The sequence below is a fragment of the Diceros bicornis genome, chromosome 30, assembly GCF_020826845.1.
Source record: "Diceros bicornis minor isolate mBicDic1 chromosome 30, mDicBic1.mat.cur, whole genome shotgun sequence".
In the NCBI taxonomy this organism is placed as follows: Eukaryota; Metazoa; Chordata; class Mammalia; order Perissodactyla; family Rhinocerotidae; genus Diceros; species Diceros bicornis.
In genome coordinates this window covers 8,956,734-8,976,522 of record NC_080769.1, presented here as the reverse complement: position 1 = coordinate 8,976,522, position 19,789 = coordinate 8,956,734, and the positions used below count along the sequence as shown (strand labels likewise).

At 48.3% G+C, this 19,789-nt stretch overlaps 1 protein-coding gene across 3 annotated transcripts in view; it reads right to left on the bottom strand.

Moving 5' to 3' along the window:
* The window catches only part of DNMT1 (DNA methyltransferase 1), a 40,805-nt gene extending 21,399 nt beyond the window's left edge, over positions 1-19,406 (bottom strand). The window contains exons 1-12 of one of the 3 annotated variants that reach the window (XM_058525748.1): positions 19,281-19,406; positions 11,773-11,809; positions 11,155-11,262; positions 10,742-10,961; positions 10,009-10,084; positions 8,767-8,848; positions 6,027-6,061; positions 5,560-5,644; positions 4,486-4,520; positions 3,361-3,448; positions 1,582-1,616; positions 990-1,071 (exon numbers count right to left, since the gene is read on the bottom strand). In XM_058525748.1, the coding sequence (XP_058381731.1) occupies positions 990-1,071; positions 1,582-1,616; positions 3,361-3,448; positions 4,486-4,520; positions 5,560-5,644; positions 6,027-6,061; positions 8,767-8,848; positions 10,009-10,084; positions 10,742-10,961; positions 11,155-11,262; positions 11,773-11,809; positions 19,281-19,360 (963 nt within the window). In that variant the 5' untranslated portion in view covers positions 19,361-19,406. Of the gene's footprint in view, positions 1-989; positions 1,072-1,581; positions 1,617-3,360; positions 3,449-4,485; positions 4,521-5,559; positions 5,645-6,026; positions 6,062-8,766; positions 8,849-10,008; positions 10,085-10,741; positions 10,962-11,154; positions 11,263-11,772; positions 11,810-18,736; positions 19,070-19,280 lie in introns of those variants that run through there. The other 2 variants (XM_058525749.1, XM_058525750.1) reach the window with 2 other exon arrangements.
* Positions 19,407-19,789: the final 383 nt, after the last annotated feature.

Below are 19,789 nucleotides of genomic sequence, written 5' to 3'. Positions count from 1 at the left end.
CAGTCTCTGGAAGTGGGAGAAAAATAAGTGTCTGTTGTTGAAACCACCCAGACTGCGGTCGATTGTTATGGCAGCCCGAGCAGACTACTGAGGGGACACATTTCTAGATTTCGAGTGAAGGAAGAAATGAAGGGCTGTTATCACTCTGCAACTCCTAGTGAGATAATGGATTTAAGCAATGACTGTTATAAAAACCTGAGGGAAACAGCTGAGGGGGACTTTATAATGGATGGATCAGGCAGACAGCGCCTGAGCCCAGGGATCAATCTCAACACCATAAAAAGACAGCTGTGCCTTCTGGCAGATACAACAGGAAGCACACGGCACCACCTCAGAAGCGCTCTGGAAAACAGAAGACCAGCATCTGGTGAAGCCCCTGGACTGAACTGTCAGTCTGCAGGAGACGGGGCTGGAGGGAGACACTATAGACGAGAGGGGTGCAAATGGCAAAATTCAGAATCCAGAAACTTCACAGGTAAGCCGGTCCTTTCCACAAGCTGCAAGTAAGGGGAGAGGGGCGAAACGACATGAGACATTTAGGACCAATATCAACCAGACTCGTATGGACCTTGTTTGGGTGCTGACTGAAACAAACAAACTGTAAAAAACAGACAACAGAGACAATCAGGGAAATCTGAACTCAGACTAGATCTTGACATATTAGCTGTGTTATGATGACGGTCTTGTGGTGATATTTAAAAACAGAGTCCTTTTCTTTTATGGGTAGTTCTGTAAACATTTCAGTAACATGTCTGGGATTTGTTTATCATCATCCGGGGTGAGGGAGGCTGAGGGGAACGGGTGGGGCTTGACAGAAACACGCTTGGCCATGAGTCGATAAGTGAAGGCTGATGATGAGAACATGAGGGTTTGCTACCCTATTCTGCCTACTTTGGGGTATGTTTGAATGTTTCTATAATAAAGTTAGTTTAAAAAAAAATCACTTCAGGCTGTATGAAATACGGCAGGATTGAAAAACAAGGCCTTACCTTTTCATCCTCATCTTTCTCATCAGAAACCTGTGGTTTTACTCCTTCAGGTTCTTTTTCTTCAGGTCTCCTTTTGGCAGCTCTATTTGGTAAACAAATATATGCTAAACGTTAGCTCAGAAAAACTGACTATACTGCCAACTCACATCAAAAATGACAAACTAACGCCTCCCTGTTGGCAAGCAAAATATTCAGAGTACATCTGGGGAACAGATTCTTTCCGTCCAAAAGTGATATCCCCCTTGTCATGGGGGCTCTAAAGGCACATTGCTAACTCGTAATCCTAAAACAAGGCCTTCAGAAGCCCCAGGTGACCCCTCAGACGTGAGGCCCAATGAGAGGTGCTGGAAGCTAGGGGACACACGTGACTCTGCAGGGACGAGAGTGCGGCCAAAGTGGTGGCAGGTAAGGGGAAAGGATGGGGCCCGGAGTCTGATTTCTTATCCAATCCTGCCCGAACTGACCCAGTCTCCCAACAGCATCAGCAACTCCTTGTACATCTCTATATCATGACAGGTCTCTAGAACAGTTATTTCGGCAACTAAAATTACACAAAGCACAGCACAAAAACACAAGCATTTTAAGCACTTACAGATCTTTGGGTTGACTTCTTTGCCTCCTCTCATCCTGACAGAGGGAAGTGCGGGTGGAGAGATAAAGGGAGAAAAATTAGTTTCCAAGGAAGAGCGAGACCAAACACCAAAGTATCAGCTAATGATCACAGCACTGTGGAACTAGAGAACAGGAAAATCTGGGCAGATCTACACAGTAGAAGTGAGGCTTCAAATTGTTAACTCAGTTCCCTACCCCCTACCAACAAGAGTTGACAAACTGTTTCTGTAAAGTGCCAGAAAACAAATACTTTCAGATTCGCAAGCCACATGTTCTGTGTCACAACTACTAACCTCTGCCATTGAAGCACAAAGCAGCCAGAGACAATATGTAAGTGAAAAGGCATGGCTGTGTTCCAATAAAACTTTATTTACAACAACAGGCAGAGGGCCAGCTCTGGCCTGCGGGCCACAGTGTGCCAACTCCTGTCCTAGGATAGCTCAGCGTACAAGGGAATTTTATAGCCATTTTGCTTATGTCAGCCAAAACGCCTACAGCTCCATCTGTCACCGGGTCAGGGGTGAAGATGTCACACAGACAGGCATTAGGACAGCAAAGAGCGGGAATCAAATTTAGGATTCTAGTATGAAAAATTAAAAAAACAGAAGTAGGAATTTCCAACTCAGTCAACTCTGTTACATATGGATGATCTAGTGTCTTCTAAGCCTGCATATAAAAAATACCTTTCTGATAAATTTGTTTAGCTCATCTTCATAAAGCAGAAAATCTATGAACGGATTTATTAAGACAGAAGAGTCAATAATATTAGAGAAGGTCAAATGTTGGATCCTCCTATCCCATTGTATCACGCCACAAAAGTGCTGGCTGTATGGTTTGAAGCTCCTGAGGTTTCTGTGTGAGGAAGTGCGTGGTCTGACGCCACCACCAAGATCTCTCTAGACCTAAAGGGATCCAGCCAAGTGCTGACAGTAAGTGACTAACATCTGGACAGAAAAGGCAAGGGACAATAAGACATTAGAGCAAGCTGGAGGCGACACCAGAAGGGTCATCTGCCATAGGACGAGTGGACGCCCACCGCCCACCAGGTTGGAATTGAGAACATGAGAATGCTCAGGACCCAGCTAGTCTGTGACCCTGGCTCCCCTCTCTGGATCTCAGACAGAAAACCATGGAGACCATCCTGGGATTATCCTGTTTCATCCCCTTAGACCGGGACCAAACTGCTCAAAGACCTGGCGATTCCTGGGCTGTGGCCCCCAGAAGTCTCCCTTCCCCTCAGGCTCAGGTAGAGGACAGCCATGCGGATAACCTTACCATCCCGTACTTTTACAGATGACTGTCCATGGCTCAACGTATGTTTTAGGGTTTAAACATGTTCACTTAGCTGAATTAGGGAGGCTGGCAGGGGTGAGGGGAGCTAGACTAGAATTTAGGAGACTGACTAAAGTACAGACATGGCTGACACACGGGTCTGGGTTGACACACGTCAGGCCTTCTCAGTGGAGAGGATCTCAAGGAAGTTGGTTCCACACAGACCTTAGTGAAGGCACACACAGGCCCTCTCCACGGTTACGGATAAACAGACAGGGAATGCTCACTATGTGACAGGCACTGACACGCAGTGACAACCACCAACCCCCCCCCACCAGCTGGCGGGCCCCGAGGGGGATTAGGTAAGTTGCTCAGTCACCCCATGGGGAAGTGGGGCTGGACTGGAACCCACAGCCCTGCCCTGTGCGATTTCTCCCAACTAAATGGGAACGTAAGAACAGAGTGAAATAACAAATTCAGTCTTTACTCTCTCTTCTCCGCCTTCGTCTGCTTCAGCCTGAACTCCTGGTCTGGCTTCTCCATCCGGCTCCTCATTCGGTTTCTGTTTAGGTGTCCTGTGACACAAAACAAGACACACACACCCCCGTCAGCTCAGGGAGCCTGCCATCATCTGCAGTGGCCCAGGGAGGGCTCACACAGTCTCCTCCCCGGAGTCAGAGCGTGGGGTGCCTTCCCATCTGAAGGGCAAGTCTCCACTGCAGGAAACCCAAAAGGCCTTTATTACTTCAGAACTATGATCTTCAGAAATGCCATCAACACGTCATACGAACGTCAATGAAGTGCCAGGAGTTTAAAACAAAAAACAGACAACAAGACTCCACTGATTTCCTGTAATCTGATGGGAATCCCACCTGCGGTGGAGGAAGGCAAGTGGCTGGCCCGAGGCTGACCCCGTGTAGGTTCAGGAGCACTGGTCTGATGTGCGGTCTATACCAGCGACTGTGGAAAGCTGAATGCACACACGGGATCTTCGCCTCTCCCTCAGCCAGGGCCCTGTCACTTGGTTCCTGTGTTCTGCCCACCCCGACTCAGGCCCAGTCAATATTTGCTTCGGCCAACTGGATGTCAGAGGCTTGAGAAAGTGATTCTTTTCACTTCTGCCCTCTCGCTCTGCCACTGCCAGGAGAGTGCGCCCAGGATGGCGAAGTCGTGGGGCAGAAGCGGGTCAGCCTGTTGTCCCTGCCAAGCCTGGCCAAGAACAGCTGATAACCACCAAGCTGCAGACTCGTGAGCTCGATAACTGCTGGCTGTCTTAAGCCACTGAGCTTTGGGGCTGTTTGTTACACAGCGTTTCCATAGCTACGGGTAACTGACAAAGCTCCTCATTCAACGCCCTTTAACCACCACCTGACAAACTGCTTGCTGTATGACCACCGCTGAGGAAGAGTGTGGGGTCAAGGTAGCCAAATCCCGGCTGACCTCGGCCTTCACTGTGGTGGTCTGCCTCTTCTCCACCAGCGGAACTCACCCACACACTATATATATAATTAGTGGACCTAATCGTCTGTCCAATCCATTATTTCTACCAGAACGCTTATTTTAGCAATTAAGTTTCACAATATAAAGTACAAGCCATGTTAACTATACTTACGGTTCTTTGGTTTGACTTCTGAGTCTCTTTTCTTCCTAAATGGGGGGAAAAAGACTAGTTAATTTTTCCCCATTTGGCCTTAATCTTTATTAAAGTGTTCTAAGGAAAGAAAATATCTAAACTGGTCCTGAGTCTAGTTGGTGGGAGTCAAGACTGTCTACCTTCAAGACAGCACTTTTTTGTGTGTGGGGCCAATAGGCAGGAAATTAAAGAAACTCTCAGAGGAGAGATCCTGCAGTTTAAGCGTTTTTTACCCCCAAATCCCTCTACCACCTGTCATGAAGAGTGTTGACAACCTCATAGAAAATGACTTAATATCCAGAGTAGGAATCTCTAATGAAGGAACAGAGCAGGATGACCCAATCTGTACAAAGGGCTCCACCCGAAACACGGCATTGCTCTGAGCCCGAGTTTGAAGAGGTAAACGTCTCTCCCGAACGCTGCTCAAGGCCAGTGCAGCCTCAGCACGCCCACGCGCTTTGTAAAGAGCCCACAGAGGTCAGTGGTCTTAGAGAAGAAACGTGTCGCAGGCCTTCCCACTGCGAGAAGAGATCCTGGGAGCCGCCCAAAGCTCCTTCTTTGGAGGGTGGTTGAGCTGGCCCCACTAGAACTGCCTGTTCTCAAGTGAATGGCGTATCCCGCCTGTAACTGCTGTCTAATCTTAACTAGTATCAGGGTAGGGAAGGTGATCAACTACAGACTTGCTTCAAGTACCAAATGGTATAAGAATTATACATCTTGGTCGATTCTCCATCAGAGCAAAATAATGGACCCTCAGCCTTTAATAGGCTGCCAGTAACAGCACCCACACCCATTCGAGTTTGTAAGAAACTTCGAACCAATGTCTTAACATGAAACCAAACCAAAACGGGAACCCACCTTCCCCGTAGAGAACTACCAGAAAAATGAGTTTGAAAAACGTTTTAGCCAAAGTCACGGGCATTGTGATCATGAGGGAAAGTCATTCTGTTCCTGCATGCTCCCCACCCCCTAACCGCCTCCTTCCCAGAACCAAGTGGAGGCTCTTATGAGATTAAGGCAGAGGTAACAAACTTGCGGGTGACCAGGCCTCACTCTTTCATCTCTTTCCTCTTCCTCTTCCGTGTGTGTGCCTGGTCTTACTCTTTCCGGTTCTTCTGCAGGGAGTGGTCTAGCAACTCTGTCAAGCAAAAGAAAACAAGCCAACGGTGACTTTCACACACTCCTCTCCTGGAAGCTGTTTTCAGAAGGTCCTCCTTCCTATCCGAGAAAGCACTCTCCATCTCAGGAGCCCTGAAGGGCACACACCACTTTAACATTTCATATGACCTTTAGATGTCGTTCTGATAACAACCGCCAGTTGCCCTCAACGCACTCTTTGCAAGGAGAATTCCCCCGAATCAAAAGGCTAATAATCCGACCCCAAACTCAGCATCCTTAAGCTATCTCTGGTCGCCATGGCAACTCACTATGAAGTTCCTTCTAAAAGGTTTCAGAGAAGTCATTTCAGTAATCAAGACTACACATTGCACAGAACAAAAAGGTATATTAATTATTCTTACGGTTCTCTGGATGTAACTCGACGTCTCTTTTCCTCCTACATGGAGAGAAAGGAGGAAGAGAAAGACAAGAATGTTCATTTCAAAAGAAAATCAAAACCAAAAGCATGAGTCAAAGTATTAAATAAACATACGTGATATGGTTATAAATGGGGTTGGGTGGGGCGGGGCTGGTCTGGGTGTGGGGGGTGGTCTGGGTTGTGGGGAGAAGAACTGGGCAACTGCCAGTGTGGCATTGATGTCTCTCCACCCTCAAAACAAAGGGGCGGTCCAGGCGTTGGCCCAGCGCACGTCTAAGCACTCGAGACCATCTAGCGCTGCTACGTGAAAGAATCAAAGATCCTCCACCTATCTCAGGAATTCTTTTAATTTCGGATTCACATCAGGAAGGATGTGTGTGTTTATGTATTTAAAAGGGATAGGGCCGGCCCTGTGGCTTAGCGGTTAAGTGTGCACGCTCCGCTACTGGTGGCCCGGGTTCGGATCCCAGGCACGCACCAACGCACCGCTTCTGCGGCCATGCTGAGGCCGCGTCCCACATACACCAACTAGAAGGATGTGCAACTATGACATGCAACTATCTACTGGGGCTTTGGGGGAAAAAAAATAAAAAATAAAAAAATAAAAGGGATAAGAATATGGTGGTGATGAAACAGATCTGCATCTTGTTTGAGGTGGAGGTTATAAGAATCCATAGCATACACGTGACTATATATACATAACATGTGAAAACTGGTGAAACCTGAAGAATGTCTGTAGATTGCACCAATGTCAGTTTCCTGGTTTTGCTATTGTATTAGAGTTAAGTGCCATATTACCAGTGGGGAAAGGTGGGTAAATTACACAGAACCTCTCTGCACTATATTACATGGAATGTATGTTTAAAAATCTTAATATGCATACATATATATAAAATTCTGCCTCCAGACTGCCTTTGGACTTGAGCTACCACATCAACTCTTCCCTGGGTCTCCAGCCTGTTGGCCTGTCCTGCATATTTCCAACTTGCCAGATTCATAATTGCATGAAGCAGTTACTTACAATTAATCTCATATATACAGACAGCCCATTGGTTCCATTTCTCTGGAGAACCCTGACTAATATAGATTTTATACTGACATACTATACTAATATATATACACACACATGTATATATCATCTAAAACAATATAGAATGAACTGGTAAATGCTTGCCTCTAGAAAGGCAAACTGGAGGTTCAGGGCGAGGCATAAGGGAGATCTATGTTCTGAACACCCTTTTGTACTATTTGAAAGTTTTACCAAATGCATGTAATACCTGTTTTTAGTAAATTCTCAAAACTTTAAGTTGACTAATGTCAGATTCTTTGTATTACTACTTATTTGACCGATATCGTCTGATAACACTGGGTTGGTACACAAGGTCTTACTCTAGCATATTGGAATGTTCATCCACGCAGCACCCAGGGCCTCCCTCACACTTCCAGTGAAACAGTTTCCTCCTCGGGAAACAGTGCTCAGCACATGTCTTCAGAAGCCAGATAAAAAGGCTACGTAAGGTCTCCAAAAGGTCTGAGTGCAAGGAACAGCTCTAAAACTGGTGCGTTTGTAAAAAACAGAGTTGTCAATATTACAAGAGCCAGCTTGCTCTCATCTGTAATGCTTTTTCCTAGGAGGCAAAGGACTTGGCCATGTGACTTGGACAAGTTGTTTCCCTCTGTGCCTCAATTTCCCACTTGAGTGGGTAGTCTAACTAAACCTAACTACAGCTATCTGAATAGAGACATGAACAGTGACATCTAATTTCTAAGAATAAAGTGATACACAAATTAGTGTGTCCTACAAGAGGATGTCAGGCCTACCTCAGTGAGACTGGGAGCCAGGTGACCTCTTAGCCCAGTGCTTCTCACTCAGGGCAATTTTGCCCCCCAGGGGACATTTGGCAATGTCTGAAGATGATTTTGGTTGTCTCAATTGGGAGAGGAGAAGGTGAATGCTACTGGCATCTAGCAGGTAGAGGTCTAGGATGTTAACACTTTACAACGCAAAAGACAGCCCCCCACAGCAGTTACTCGGCCCCAAAAGTCAATAATGCCATGGTTGAGAAATCCTGCCTTAGAGCAAACCAGAGACCCATCTTTACTAGGTAACAGTAAGGCATTTACTACCCACACGTAAACCTATACAATTCCCCTCAACTCTCATAGCTAATCCTGCGGCAAAACGGAAATGAAAGGCAACAGCATGTGATCATCTGGTGTCATGCAGGTTTGGCCTCCTTAAGTCACAAGGGAAAGTACCATCGGAGATGAACATTTTCTGTATCGGAGCCTTCAATGAGCCACCAGTGTTCTAACCCAAGCATTCTAAGCAGCATTATTACACTACATATAACAACTGGATGATTCTCTGCTTTGACAGAGAAACCAGATGTTAAAAGGAGCTTATGTAACATCAGAAGCAAATACTTTAAACACGTCACATCTGCTGGCTTGCCTGTCATAAATCTCGTCAGCTAGAGAGGCAGGAAGGTAGACAGAGGAGGCAACAGACTGAAGTTACGGGGCTGCCTCGTGAGTGGCAGGGGCCTGCCGAGCCCTCGGGTCTAACCATGATGTACTTCATACTGCCCTGGGTCCAGGGATATATTCTAGCTCCTTCTCAGTCCTTCAGGTCCATTGAGACAGGCCAGGTGTAAAGCCACAATTACCAGCAGGTGTACCAAAATAAGGCCGAGTGAAGAAACTTGAAAACACCAGCCTACCTGGTCTTTTTCTTCGTCAACAGAATCGTCTGCTTTTGCTCTCTCTCGCTCAAGCTCTTCTTCAGGTTTCCGTTTGGCAGGGCTATGACACACAGTAAAGCCAACCGTTAGCTCAGCCAGTCCCCAGACCTCCAGCGGGCAGGAACCGACTTACACACCTCCCTACCGAGAGCGCCCTCTCAAGGACAGACTCAGGGCCTGGATGCCCTCTTCCCTCCAAGGATAAGCCCTCGTTGCCAGGATGGTGAAAGAGGCTTCAAGCTTAATGTTTCTTTGAGTGACAGGTTTAGAATATGGCCATTTTGCAAACCCTAAGAAATCGTGGATTTAAATGTTGATCACCGGCTGCTAGTACCACGAAGAGACATTACATGCCACTGATGGAAGGAAGGCCACAGCGCTGTCTACGAAGAAGTCTCAAAAAAAAAAAAAAAAAAGCTGGAATCTGATCAAGCTTCTAGACCCAACTACCTGTTTACAGGAAATGAGACAAGGGAACGCATCCACCATAAGGATGCAGTCAGCCGGATCTAGACACTCTACTGGACAGCCAACTTAGTTTCTTCAAATAAACGGCAAGAAAATAAAAAGGAATCTATAATTCGAAAGGCTTAAAGGAACAAATCAACCAAACACAGTTTATTTGCTACACATGGGGAAATGTGAACACCGCTATATTTGATAGAAAGGAATTATCACTTTATAGGGTATGAAAATAGTATTATAGTTATGTTTTGTCTTTTTAAAAGGACTGCTAAATGTTAGCAATTATAGAAAATATGAATACTAAAGTTGTCAGAAAGAGACTCCTCATCTAGAAATATACTGAAATATTTATAGATAAGATGCATGTCTGGGATTTGTTTTAAAGTAATCCAATTGGGGGTCACGGGGGTATATGGAGTTGTAATCCACTTGGAATAATCCAGTTGGAGTATATGGGGGTATAGATAAAATGACAGCCAGGAGCTGTTAACTGTTGACACCGGGTGATGGGTACTTGGGGGCTCATTTTACTATCCTTGCTAATTTTGTGTGCATTTGAAGTTTCCTTTATAATAAGAGTAAAAATAGATGAGGTTTTCAGAAATACTGTTCATGAATGTCTAACGAACAAAACTGCATTGAAAACTATGCAATGTGGAAGTCAGAATTGCTAAATTACATCCTACTAATTGCACATGTTTTACCAAAAACAGCTAGCCCCTAGAAAAGGCGGCTGTCAATTCCTTATATACTGACCCCCTTGCAAAATGAGACGTGATGGTGGTCTGCCTGGTAGTTTGCCTTGTAATCCTGGGGCTAGATGAGACTTCGGCTGTTTAAAGAAAAAAGAAACAAGAAAAAAAAGCCACTATGAATTAAAAAGTTCACAGCGAAGGTGCAGTTCTCCAGCATTGCCAAGCTAGTGCAGAGAACCAGGTTCTGAGGATTAAGCATCTTCCCTTCTTATTCCAACCAACAACCATCTTCATCCAGTCAGCAATTAGCACCGGTCAGTCTGCTGAGCCATTTTACACGAGCTCTTATTTGAGGGGCCAGCCCCTGACCCAGACAAGGAAACAGAACCTCCCCTTGGTATCAGCAAAAGATGAAGTGGCCGAGAAACGGACCTGAGCTCAAGTCCATGTTCTTTCATTTTTAAAGATTCCAGAAGAGTCACTTTGACTACAAACTCGGAATCTACGAATAAGTGTTTAGCTTACATAGGCACATAATTTAGAAGTAGCATCAGTAGCCCCTGTTATCTTATACATCATAAATTTAGCCACATGTTGGGATCTAAGGCTCTATACCTGGTCAAGGACAAACTTTAAAGAAGTGTGCATCTAAGCGGGTCGGGAAGTATGCAATACTTCCTAGTTAGGAATATACACATGAAACAAACCAGGAAGCACTTTCCCAGCTCCAAGTCTGACCGTCCCCTCACGTGGTACCCGCCTGCATCAAGGTTGAACGAGTCAAGGGCTCTTACGCTTCGTCTCTCCATCGGACTTGCTTCTTCTGGGCATGTAAAGTTTGGAAACAGGTTTGGGGGACTTGTTTTCCTCTGCCATTGCCACTCTGCGGTCCTCGCCACTTGCCTGGCTCCTGTTTCCTAGACATCCATTCACTTCCCGGCTGAAAGCATGCGCTCCGTTCTCCAAGGACAAATCTTTATTTAAAAGGGATTTGACTTTAGCCAGGTAGCCCTCCTACAGCGGGAAAGGATAATTTAAGTAGCAGTGAATGTAAACCAGTGGCAGTGAGAGAATAAGGGGACACACGCACTTCCCTTTACAACTATCGGGTAACGGGAGAGCGGGGGATTGCTCGGCCTCCCCGGGCACAGGCACGTTACCCGGGGGAGGCGTCCTCTAGAGGCCGGGATGCAGAGCACTGACTTACCTCTGATAATTCTTCCTTATGTAATTTGGTTTCCAAATCACATAACTGATTCTTTATTTCTGTTTGCAGAAATTCATGCAAGAGATTCAGTTTCTCCTTCACGCATTCCTAAGGGAAGGATACAGGTTCAGACGTCCCCAAACTCTCAAGCTATTAACTAATACACAAGTAATTAAGCTGCCTGGTCACGTAACAATGACTGAATGACAGGCAATGCTGACTTGGCCAGAAAAACTACATATTCACAAGAAACATTCGTGATGTTTCCATTAAGATCACACACATCACACCGTCTCCACAGTGGTGAAAAAATGGGAAGATCAGAGATGAGACAGACATATAATGGTCTATTAGAACCAAACCGCGTTTTTGAAAACTGACCAGGACAAGTTACAATTCAGAATTGATGGTTTGGAACCTAGACTGGGCAACTTTTCAATGAGTTATCAAACGTCAACTAATATTAGCAGCATACTAATGCAGTGCATTAAATAAGCATATCCAAGTTATCTTCAAAACTTTATGGAAAAAAGCTGATTCCACTTAAATTTATGAGCCACAAAGTATCTGTCAAGTAGTCACATTTAGTAATAAAAAATTTTTTAAGGTGGAGATTACCTTTTCTGTTAAGCTATCTCTTTCCAAATCTTTGAGTCTGGAGGAACAAAATAGGGGAGAAAGAAAGAAATACCTGTTAAGCAACTTTGTTTACCTGTAAGAATTAATAGCACAGTTCTAAAGAACTTTGGAAGTCAATTTAACATGAGTGTTAGAAAAAAAAAAAAGGTGGTTTTTTTCCTCCCCCACCCCGATGTATAGATGCCGACTGTAATGCCTACAAATTAGGAAGTCATTTGTGCTCTAAAAGAGGTCCCTTTCTGGGGGACAGTTTTTCTGACGATGGTAAGAGATGATAGAGGAGCTCTTTCACAATATATGCTATTTTATTTATTTTTTTTTAATTTTATTTATTTATTTTTTTCCCCCAACTATCTTTTGCCCAGTAGATAGTTGTATGTCATAGCTGCACATCCTTCTAGTTGCTGTATGTGGGACGCAGCCTCAGCATGGCCGGAGAAGCAGTGCATCGGTGCGCGCCCGGATCCGAACCTGGGCCGCCAGCAGCAGAGCACATGCACTTAACCACTAAGCCACAGGCCCGGCCCAATATATGCTATTTTAAAAGGCTCTGGGAAGGAAGCAGCAGGTGACACAGTTGGGGTCCTTCTGCAAGTTAAGACCTACAGGTGGTCTACCTCCAGCTGGATCTGACAAGAGCCCGTAAGAAGGCACACCCCAGTGTGGGCAGTGCTAGAATGAGCGGACCAGGGCCACAGGATGCTGTGGGGACCAGGCAGCTAACGCTCCGAAAGGTGGGGTGGGGGGGGACGGCAGCATTCTAATGAGGAATGCATGACATGGGGGAGTCACGGCGTGTGGGGCAGCAGGGGGTGCCCACACGCAGGGGTGATAGACAAAGTCAGAGAAGTTGGCTGGCGCCTCACCCAAGAGCTCATCCTTCGGCATGTTTGTACCTCATCATTCAGAAGAGCAGAACTGTCATAAGTTGGGCTGGAAAATCATGGTCTGATTCCATCACTGGAGATCAGTGTTTGCCCCTTTTGGGGGAAGGGAGAAGAGAGACTAAAGGAGCGAGAATAGAAGACGTGGAGGAAAGGAGCTGACTGGAGAGGCTGCTGTTCCCAGCCCCGGTGCCAACCGTGGGCAGTGGGTGAGAACAGGTCTGACCAGCTGGGTGAGCGGCTGTCAGTGAAGGGGGAGCGCCCTGGGCAGGGAGGCCTCCAGCATCTCTGGACCCTCCCACTCAGCACCCACAGACCAGGTACTCGGTTATCACTAGCCCAAAGGGCAGGAACAGTTCTTCCAGGCAGGCATCTCCAGAGGGCGAGTGTAAGCAGCAAAGCCAGGAACGTGACCGACAGGCTTTGCCGGACCAGTGTCATTCAGCGGCTGCTCCAAGTGCATGCGGACCCTGCTTCTAGCTTCAATCGCCACTCACATCTGTGGGCACCTACTGTCTGCCAGCCCTGCTCCAGGCAACAAGCTGGGGGGTTGGACACAGGCACAGCCAGGCAGGGGCCTCCCGACGGAGGGAGTCAGGCAAGGTCCTTCTGGAGAAAAGACGCCCGACAGACTGCAGATACAGTGGTAGTATATACTGTAGATTACATATGTAGATTCTTACGAATCCAAGAATCTTCTTGGACTCAAGAAGATTCAGAATCAAGCTTTCCAGAAGCACAGGGAGCCCGTTCCAGGCAAAAGTCATTCAACCTTCGAAGTAACTCGGGTCCTGGGAGAGCCTTCCATGCGCACAGCTGCAGAACTGGGCACTCACAGCCAGGGGCGCACGTGCTGCTGCGCGACCCTCACATCTGACCGTCAGTCCTCCGCTCACAAGACTAGGGTAAGTCACAGCTCCTACCTCCACCAGCGACGGCCCCTCGATCCTGCGGGTCCCTCAGGCATTAAGGACAACGCTCAATGGACTGAAGCCCAACAAGGTGCCCTTTCACAAGGCAGACAACTCCTACATGTGGGCACCAGACAGATCTGAGGGTCTGAATTCTTCCCATCTTTCCTATGAACTGGGATATTTCGCCTGGCAGAGAGAAATAAAGAAGTCTTCAGAATACCTAGAATGTCTTGCCCCGCGAAGACTGGTTTAACCTGCCTGGCCCAGAGTGGAAGGTCGGAGCCCAGGGCCGGCACGGAGGAGCCAGAGGTGCTGGCAGGAAGGAGGCTGTCAGCAGTGTGCCTCTCCTCCCTGCTACCCAGGCCCTCACTGGAGAGTCCGTCCCTTCCCAGTAAAACTGATGACCCCACCTGACACCTGCTTTACGTTCACAGCCAGGAGGATTAGAAACGAACGTGGAGGACCAGGTAGAGTACCCAACGCAGAGAACAGCAACCACGTTATCAACGAGAGAAACCTTAGCTCCCTGCCAGCCCAAGATCCCATGATTCATTCCATTGGCTCCCCTCAGACAGTGGTCTTATGGGAGATATATACACATATAAACAGCCGTGAAGGAGTAAGGCAGATACAGTTCAAATCTGAGGGCTTCCGAAGAGAAAGGGCATAAGCAGCATCAGGAAGGAGGGGTCAGGGGAGTTGAGAGCTCGGTGGGAAGATGACAGAGGGAGCTGCCTGAACAGCAGCAGCACAGCAGGGGAGCTGGCCCGGTACACCCCGGAAACCGACACAAGTCGGGTTAACACAAATGGTAGGAAAGGCAATTCCAGAGAGTGGAGGCTGGGTGCCAGTCCGAGGGAGCTCAAGAACGTCACACTAAATATCACTGGTCTGGTTCCATAGTTAACAAACCACTGAGGAAGTCATGCGGGACGTGGAAGCCAAGATCAAAGAGGCAGGCTTTAGGAAAATTAATCTGGGAAAAATATAGAATATAGATTAGACAGAGTAACTTAATATTTTGTAATCTCTTCCTCACACCCTAAACTAGAAAGGCTGGTCTGAAATGTGGTTTAGCAGCAGGCATGGAGACTGTGCAAGAGAAGTTACAAAGCTCTGTTAACTCCGCCTCTCGAGACTGGCTGCATGGTGGGTGGGGTAGGGCTATCTGAGATGGTATCTGTGGGAGGCAGGATAATGGACCCCCCAAAGATGTCTACACCCTAATCCCCCAGAACCTGTGACTCTGTTACCTTATATGGCAAAAGGGACTCTGAAGATGTGATTAAGCTTATAACCCTTGAGATGGGGAGATTATCCTGATTATTCAGGGGGGCCCAATCTAATCACCTAAATCCTTGAGAGAACCTTTCCTGCTGCATTTCAAAAGACGAGACTACAGATGGGTCAAAAGAGAGCTGCGACGTGAGAACTGGCTTTAAAGATGGAGGGAGGGGGGCCGCGAACTGAGGGATGTTATCACCTCCAGCGGCTGGGCATGGCCCTTAGCTTACAGCCAGCAAAAGAAGAACCTCCGTCTTAACACAAGGAACTGAATTCTGCCAACAACCCAAAAGAGTAGGAGATTCCCTTCCCCCCAGAGCCTCCAGAACGGAACACAGCCTGCTGACACTGATTGTAATCCAGTGAGACTCACACCAGATTTCTGACCTACAGAACTATAAGATAATTTATGTTGTTTTATCTCAGCTGTTAAGATTGTGGTAATTTGTATGGCAGTAACCGAAAACTAATCAAGTATCAGAAATTCAGCACTTTTTGGTGGAAAGAGTAAGCAGGCCATGAGTGTTAGGAGGGATGTTTCAGTGAACAGTAGCTGTCTAGATGGCGATCCAGCAGCTAGAAGTTAGAAGTGGCTCTCCAGAGAGGCATCAAAACTTGAGGTAGCTACCTCCAGCTGCAGCCCAACGGCTAAAAGTAGAAGTCCCAGGACTGGAAGAGAGAAGGGTCCAAGAATGAAAGAAAGGGGGTGAGAGGGATGAGGGAAGAAAGAGCCTCCCTAGTAGTACATAGCATCACAAAAGCCAAGGATACAAAGAATTACGAAGCAAGATATGAGAGATGAAAGACAAAGCCACTTCAACCTTTAAGAGAAGAATGCAATCAAGAGTAGGACTGGACAGCTGGCACAAAAGCTATGGTGGGAGCAGAAAGAACAAGTCTAGATCATTCTACAAGAAGCCAGGCAAAGAGCAAGGTTGGAATGATGAGGAGGTATATACCTCATCTCTACACGGCATACAGTGCTACATTAATATCTGCCTCAGCATCAGATCTGTATGTCAGTACTTTGAATGATGAGGAGGTTTATACCTCATCTCTACACGGCATACAGTGCTACATTAATATCTGCCTCAGCATCAGATCTGTATGTCAGTACTTTAAATGATGCTCCCCTTATGGAAATGAAATATACAGCCGACACCTATCAGCTGAGTTCATCTTCTTAACACCCCGGTGGAGAGGGCACCTCCATCCCCTTTTACAGAGAAAGCACCAGTTTAGACAGCTTGGCCATACAGTCGGCAAGTGGGAGGGTGAGACTTGAACCTCAGTAGTCTGCACCTCTAGAATCCTGCGGCAGGGAAGAACCAGAAAAGGTAAGTCAGTTTTGCCTTCTTCAATACCTACTCGATAGGAGCCATGGAACTAGTTAAGAACATCAAGAGGCAGCCTAATCTAATCACAGAAGGACTAGCAGATAAGAAAGCTGTCATGATCACAAAGGCTAATCACAGTTGTGCGAAGGAAGTTGCTAGAATCAGTGCATAAATCCAGGCTTCATTAAAGGGGAAAGGCTGGCAGGCCTTTGAGTCTACTGTACACCAAGCTGCAGATACAATGAAGAAGGGAAACAAACCTTTACCAACTCCAGGGTGCAAAGGCAGCACATGGGGTGCACGGACATATTTCAACACCCTTCTCATTGTGGGGGAAGGGGACTGTCTTTCTGAGCACAGTCTTACGGATGAATGGACAGCAGCCAGCCTCACACTGGTCACTCTGCATGGTCTCAGGCCTCGAGAACCTCAGAGGAGGCCTGCGTGGCTTGTGAGGAGATGAGCACAAGACTGAGTCACGCAAGTGGACAGGGATTCCAGACTCCAGGTCAAGAGCACCAGGCAGCGTGCTGGGCGGGAAAAACCACCGGCTCCAACTCACGTTGTAAGAGGATCACAGTTTCCACTTATAGAAAACAGACCTCAGTGACAGCAGGAAGACTCTCGCTTCTTCTGTACAAATGATGGCGGCTTGGACAGAGTAAGAAACATCAAGTGGAGAAATGTGGCTTGTCCTCAAAAGCCTGATTTTCAGAAGACTGAGCGTATATAACACTTCCAAAAAGCAGTTCAAGACTTAAAAACCCAAACATTAAATACTTGCTAGTATCATTACGTATCTAATGGGACTCTGTGAGTTTTAAAAGATGCCATATAAACACAAGTTAGCAGAAGTGACAGAAACGCATACATGAGGACCAGGCCTCAATTTTGTTCCTAGAACACTCTACTGGACTTAGGTTCCTCTTATATTATAGATTACACTTGTCTAATTTTCGTGGGTCAAAAAGAGTTATACCTCCGTTTATGAATCTAAGTTTAAAGGAGTGATGAATGCCATGTTTATGTGTGTATTTTGTATGCTGAAATTCAAGATGTAAGAAAAGCTATCGAGGGTCATGTAAGCTGACCATTTCAACGTCTACCACATGGTCCAAGGCAGAAATCCACAACTCCATACCTACAGTAGGCAATTCTAGTTCCAAGTAAGATGGAAGCTAGAGTGAATGGTGGATTGCAAACCTAAGAACATTCAAATTCAGCCAAACAGAACACTGCTCCGGCCCAATAAAACCCGAGCTAGTGGGCTGTTCGAAACTCCTCGTTGAAGGGAAAGGCTCTGGCACGAAACAGACCTCAGCAGGAATTCCCGCTTCCTCCAAGTGGATGCCTGTGGCACCCACTCTTAAGGACTCTTGATTAAATGCGATAATGTAAAGTGTTTTATACAATCAGTGACTGATTCGCAGACCGGAAAGTAAGCTAAATTAGCTGATAACAATGCTAACACGTGGGCTTTCAGGTGCCAGGCATATTCTCATTTAATCCAATGCCAGTTTAAAGCCCATGTTGTCAGGCTGGCCCCGTGGCTTAGCGGTTAAGTGCGCGCCCTCCACTGCTGGCGACCTGGGTTCGGATCCGGGGCGTGCACCGACGCACTGCTTCTCTGGCCATGCTGAGGCCACGTCCCACATACAGCAACTAGAAGGATGTGCAGCTATGACATACAACTATCTACTGTGGCTTTGGGGGAAAAATAAATAAATAAAATTAAAGCCCATGTTGTCAATCTTAGCCCACAGCTGGGGCTTGTTTATGACACTTGTGCCCAAAGTCAAAAAAGCCAATGGAGGGAGCGTTCTCACCATCAGAGAAAGGAGGCTGGACCCCAACTTTTCTGTATTGGGTCTAAAATGAAGCCAGGGACTTCCATGATTCCATTTCCACTTTAAGTTACGTTATATCTTGGGGGGATCCAGATAGGGGTTCTTCAGCAAGACACATCCCCTCTAACTGTGGTGAAGAAGTGGTTGGAACCTTAAACACCCAGTAGGGAGACCCCCACACACACTCCACTTTGAAAAGCCCAAATCAGAACGGGCCTGGCACAGCCATAGAAAACAAGCACAGCGAAATGGCAAAAGCGGGGTCACCAATCCGCTTGGAAGTGTTCAGTCTTGGTCAAGGTTCCCGTGATCAGCGTTCCAAGCGAGGGGTACAAGTTTTCAGGACTGAAATGGGAGCCCTTCTAGAACAAGAAGGGGGGGCCCAATGGTCGTGCCACTGACCCATGTGCACGGCATTGCTTGAGCTGGTCCCCAACATCAGCGACCCCAAACTGCCCCCTAAATACACACACTGGAAAGTGCGGCCAGTTCTCCCCAGCAAGGCTTCCTTGATGCCCACGGCTCATGGGCACAGATTTACTAGAAAAGACCATGCAGCCTTCGCGCTGCCTGAGCCCTGGCCCTGCGCTGCACGGTACGAGTTCCTTCCAGAATGTGACTTCCCAGCAGTCCGAGACGATGGCGGGAGCCCCCCAAGGAAGACGGGGCTCGCAAACCTGAGCCGGCCGCGCCCGGGCCCCGACCGGCGACGTCCGTCTCTGGAAGCCGCCATCGGGATGCGCCGCGCGGGGGTGCCGAGGGGGCCCCCCGAAACGACCCCGGGGACCGGGCCGGCACGACCCCCCAGGAGGGCCGGGCACCGGAAGCGGAGGCCGAAGTGCCCTGCCGAGGGGTGTCCTGAGGCCGCGGGCTGCCCACTTCCTGTGCGACCAGGCTGGCGGCGGGAGCCCGGCCCGCGGCTGCTCCAGGAAGGGGACCCCCGAGGCGACCCCAACGCTTGCTCTACTTTGAGGTCAGAAGAGACCCCAAGTTCCTAGGCACCAGGGAGCTGTGAGGTGCCTCGGCCCATTTTGGCGCCAAACGGCCAGGGGCGCGCGCGACCGGAAGTGCCACCCTGCCCGCGCCAACCGCCGCCGCGCGCCGCGCCACCCCGCGCATGCGCGCCCGTCTGTCAGCGGCGGCCACAGGCTACCCGGCGGGGAAGCGACCCCCCCCAGCGCTGTGCCACCCCCCGCGTTCGCGGGCCCCCGTGGCACTTACCGCCTGCGGACATCGTCGGGCAGTGAGAAGGCCCGGGAGGCCAGCGCGGGCACCCGGGCTGGGGCGGTGCGGGCAGGCATCTTGGAAACTGCAGCAGAGGCGGCAGCAGCACAGACAGCCCTGGCTTTTCGCGCGCGCGGAAACCGACGGGGAGGGGCGGCGAGCGGAGGCGGCGCGTACCACCTCGGCCTGGGCGTGGGGGAAGGCGGGACGTACCACGCGGAGAGAGGCCGTACCATGTGCGGCCGGACGTAGTGGAGCGGGACGTGCGCGGGGGCTGCGCATGCGCGAGTCAGGCGCACACCCCCGCGCGGAGCAGTGGGTTCGTCCAAGCTCCGCCGTTTGCCGAGAGCCTTGCCCGAGACATTCATTCATTCATTCTTTCCCGCAGGCTGGGGATAAAACGGGGAGCATTCCCACGAGATTCAAGCCTGTGGGCTTTTGAGTTAAAGTCCTCAGTTCCAACCCCACCACCACCTGTTTGCTCACTCTAACGACCTTGGGAGGGT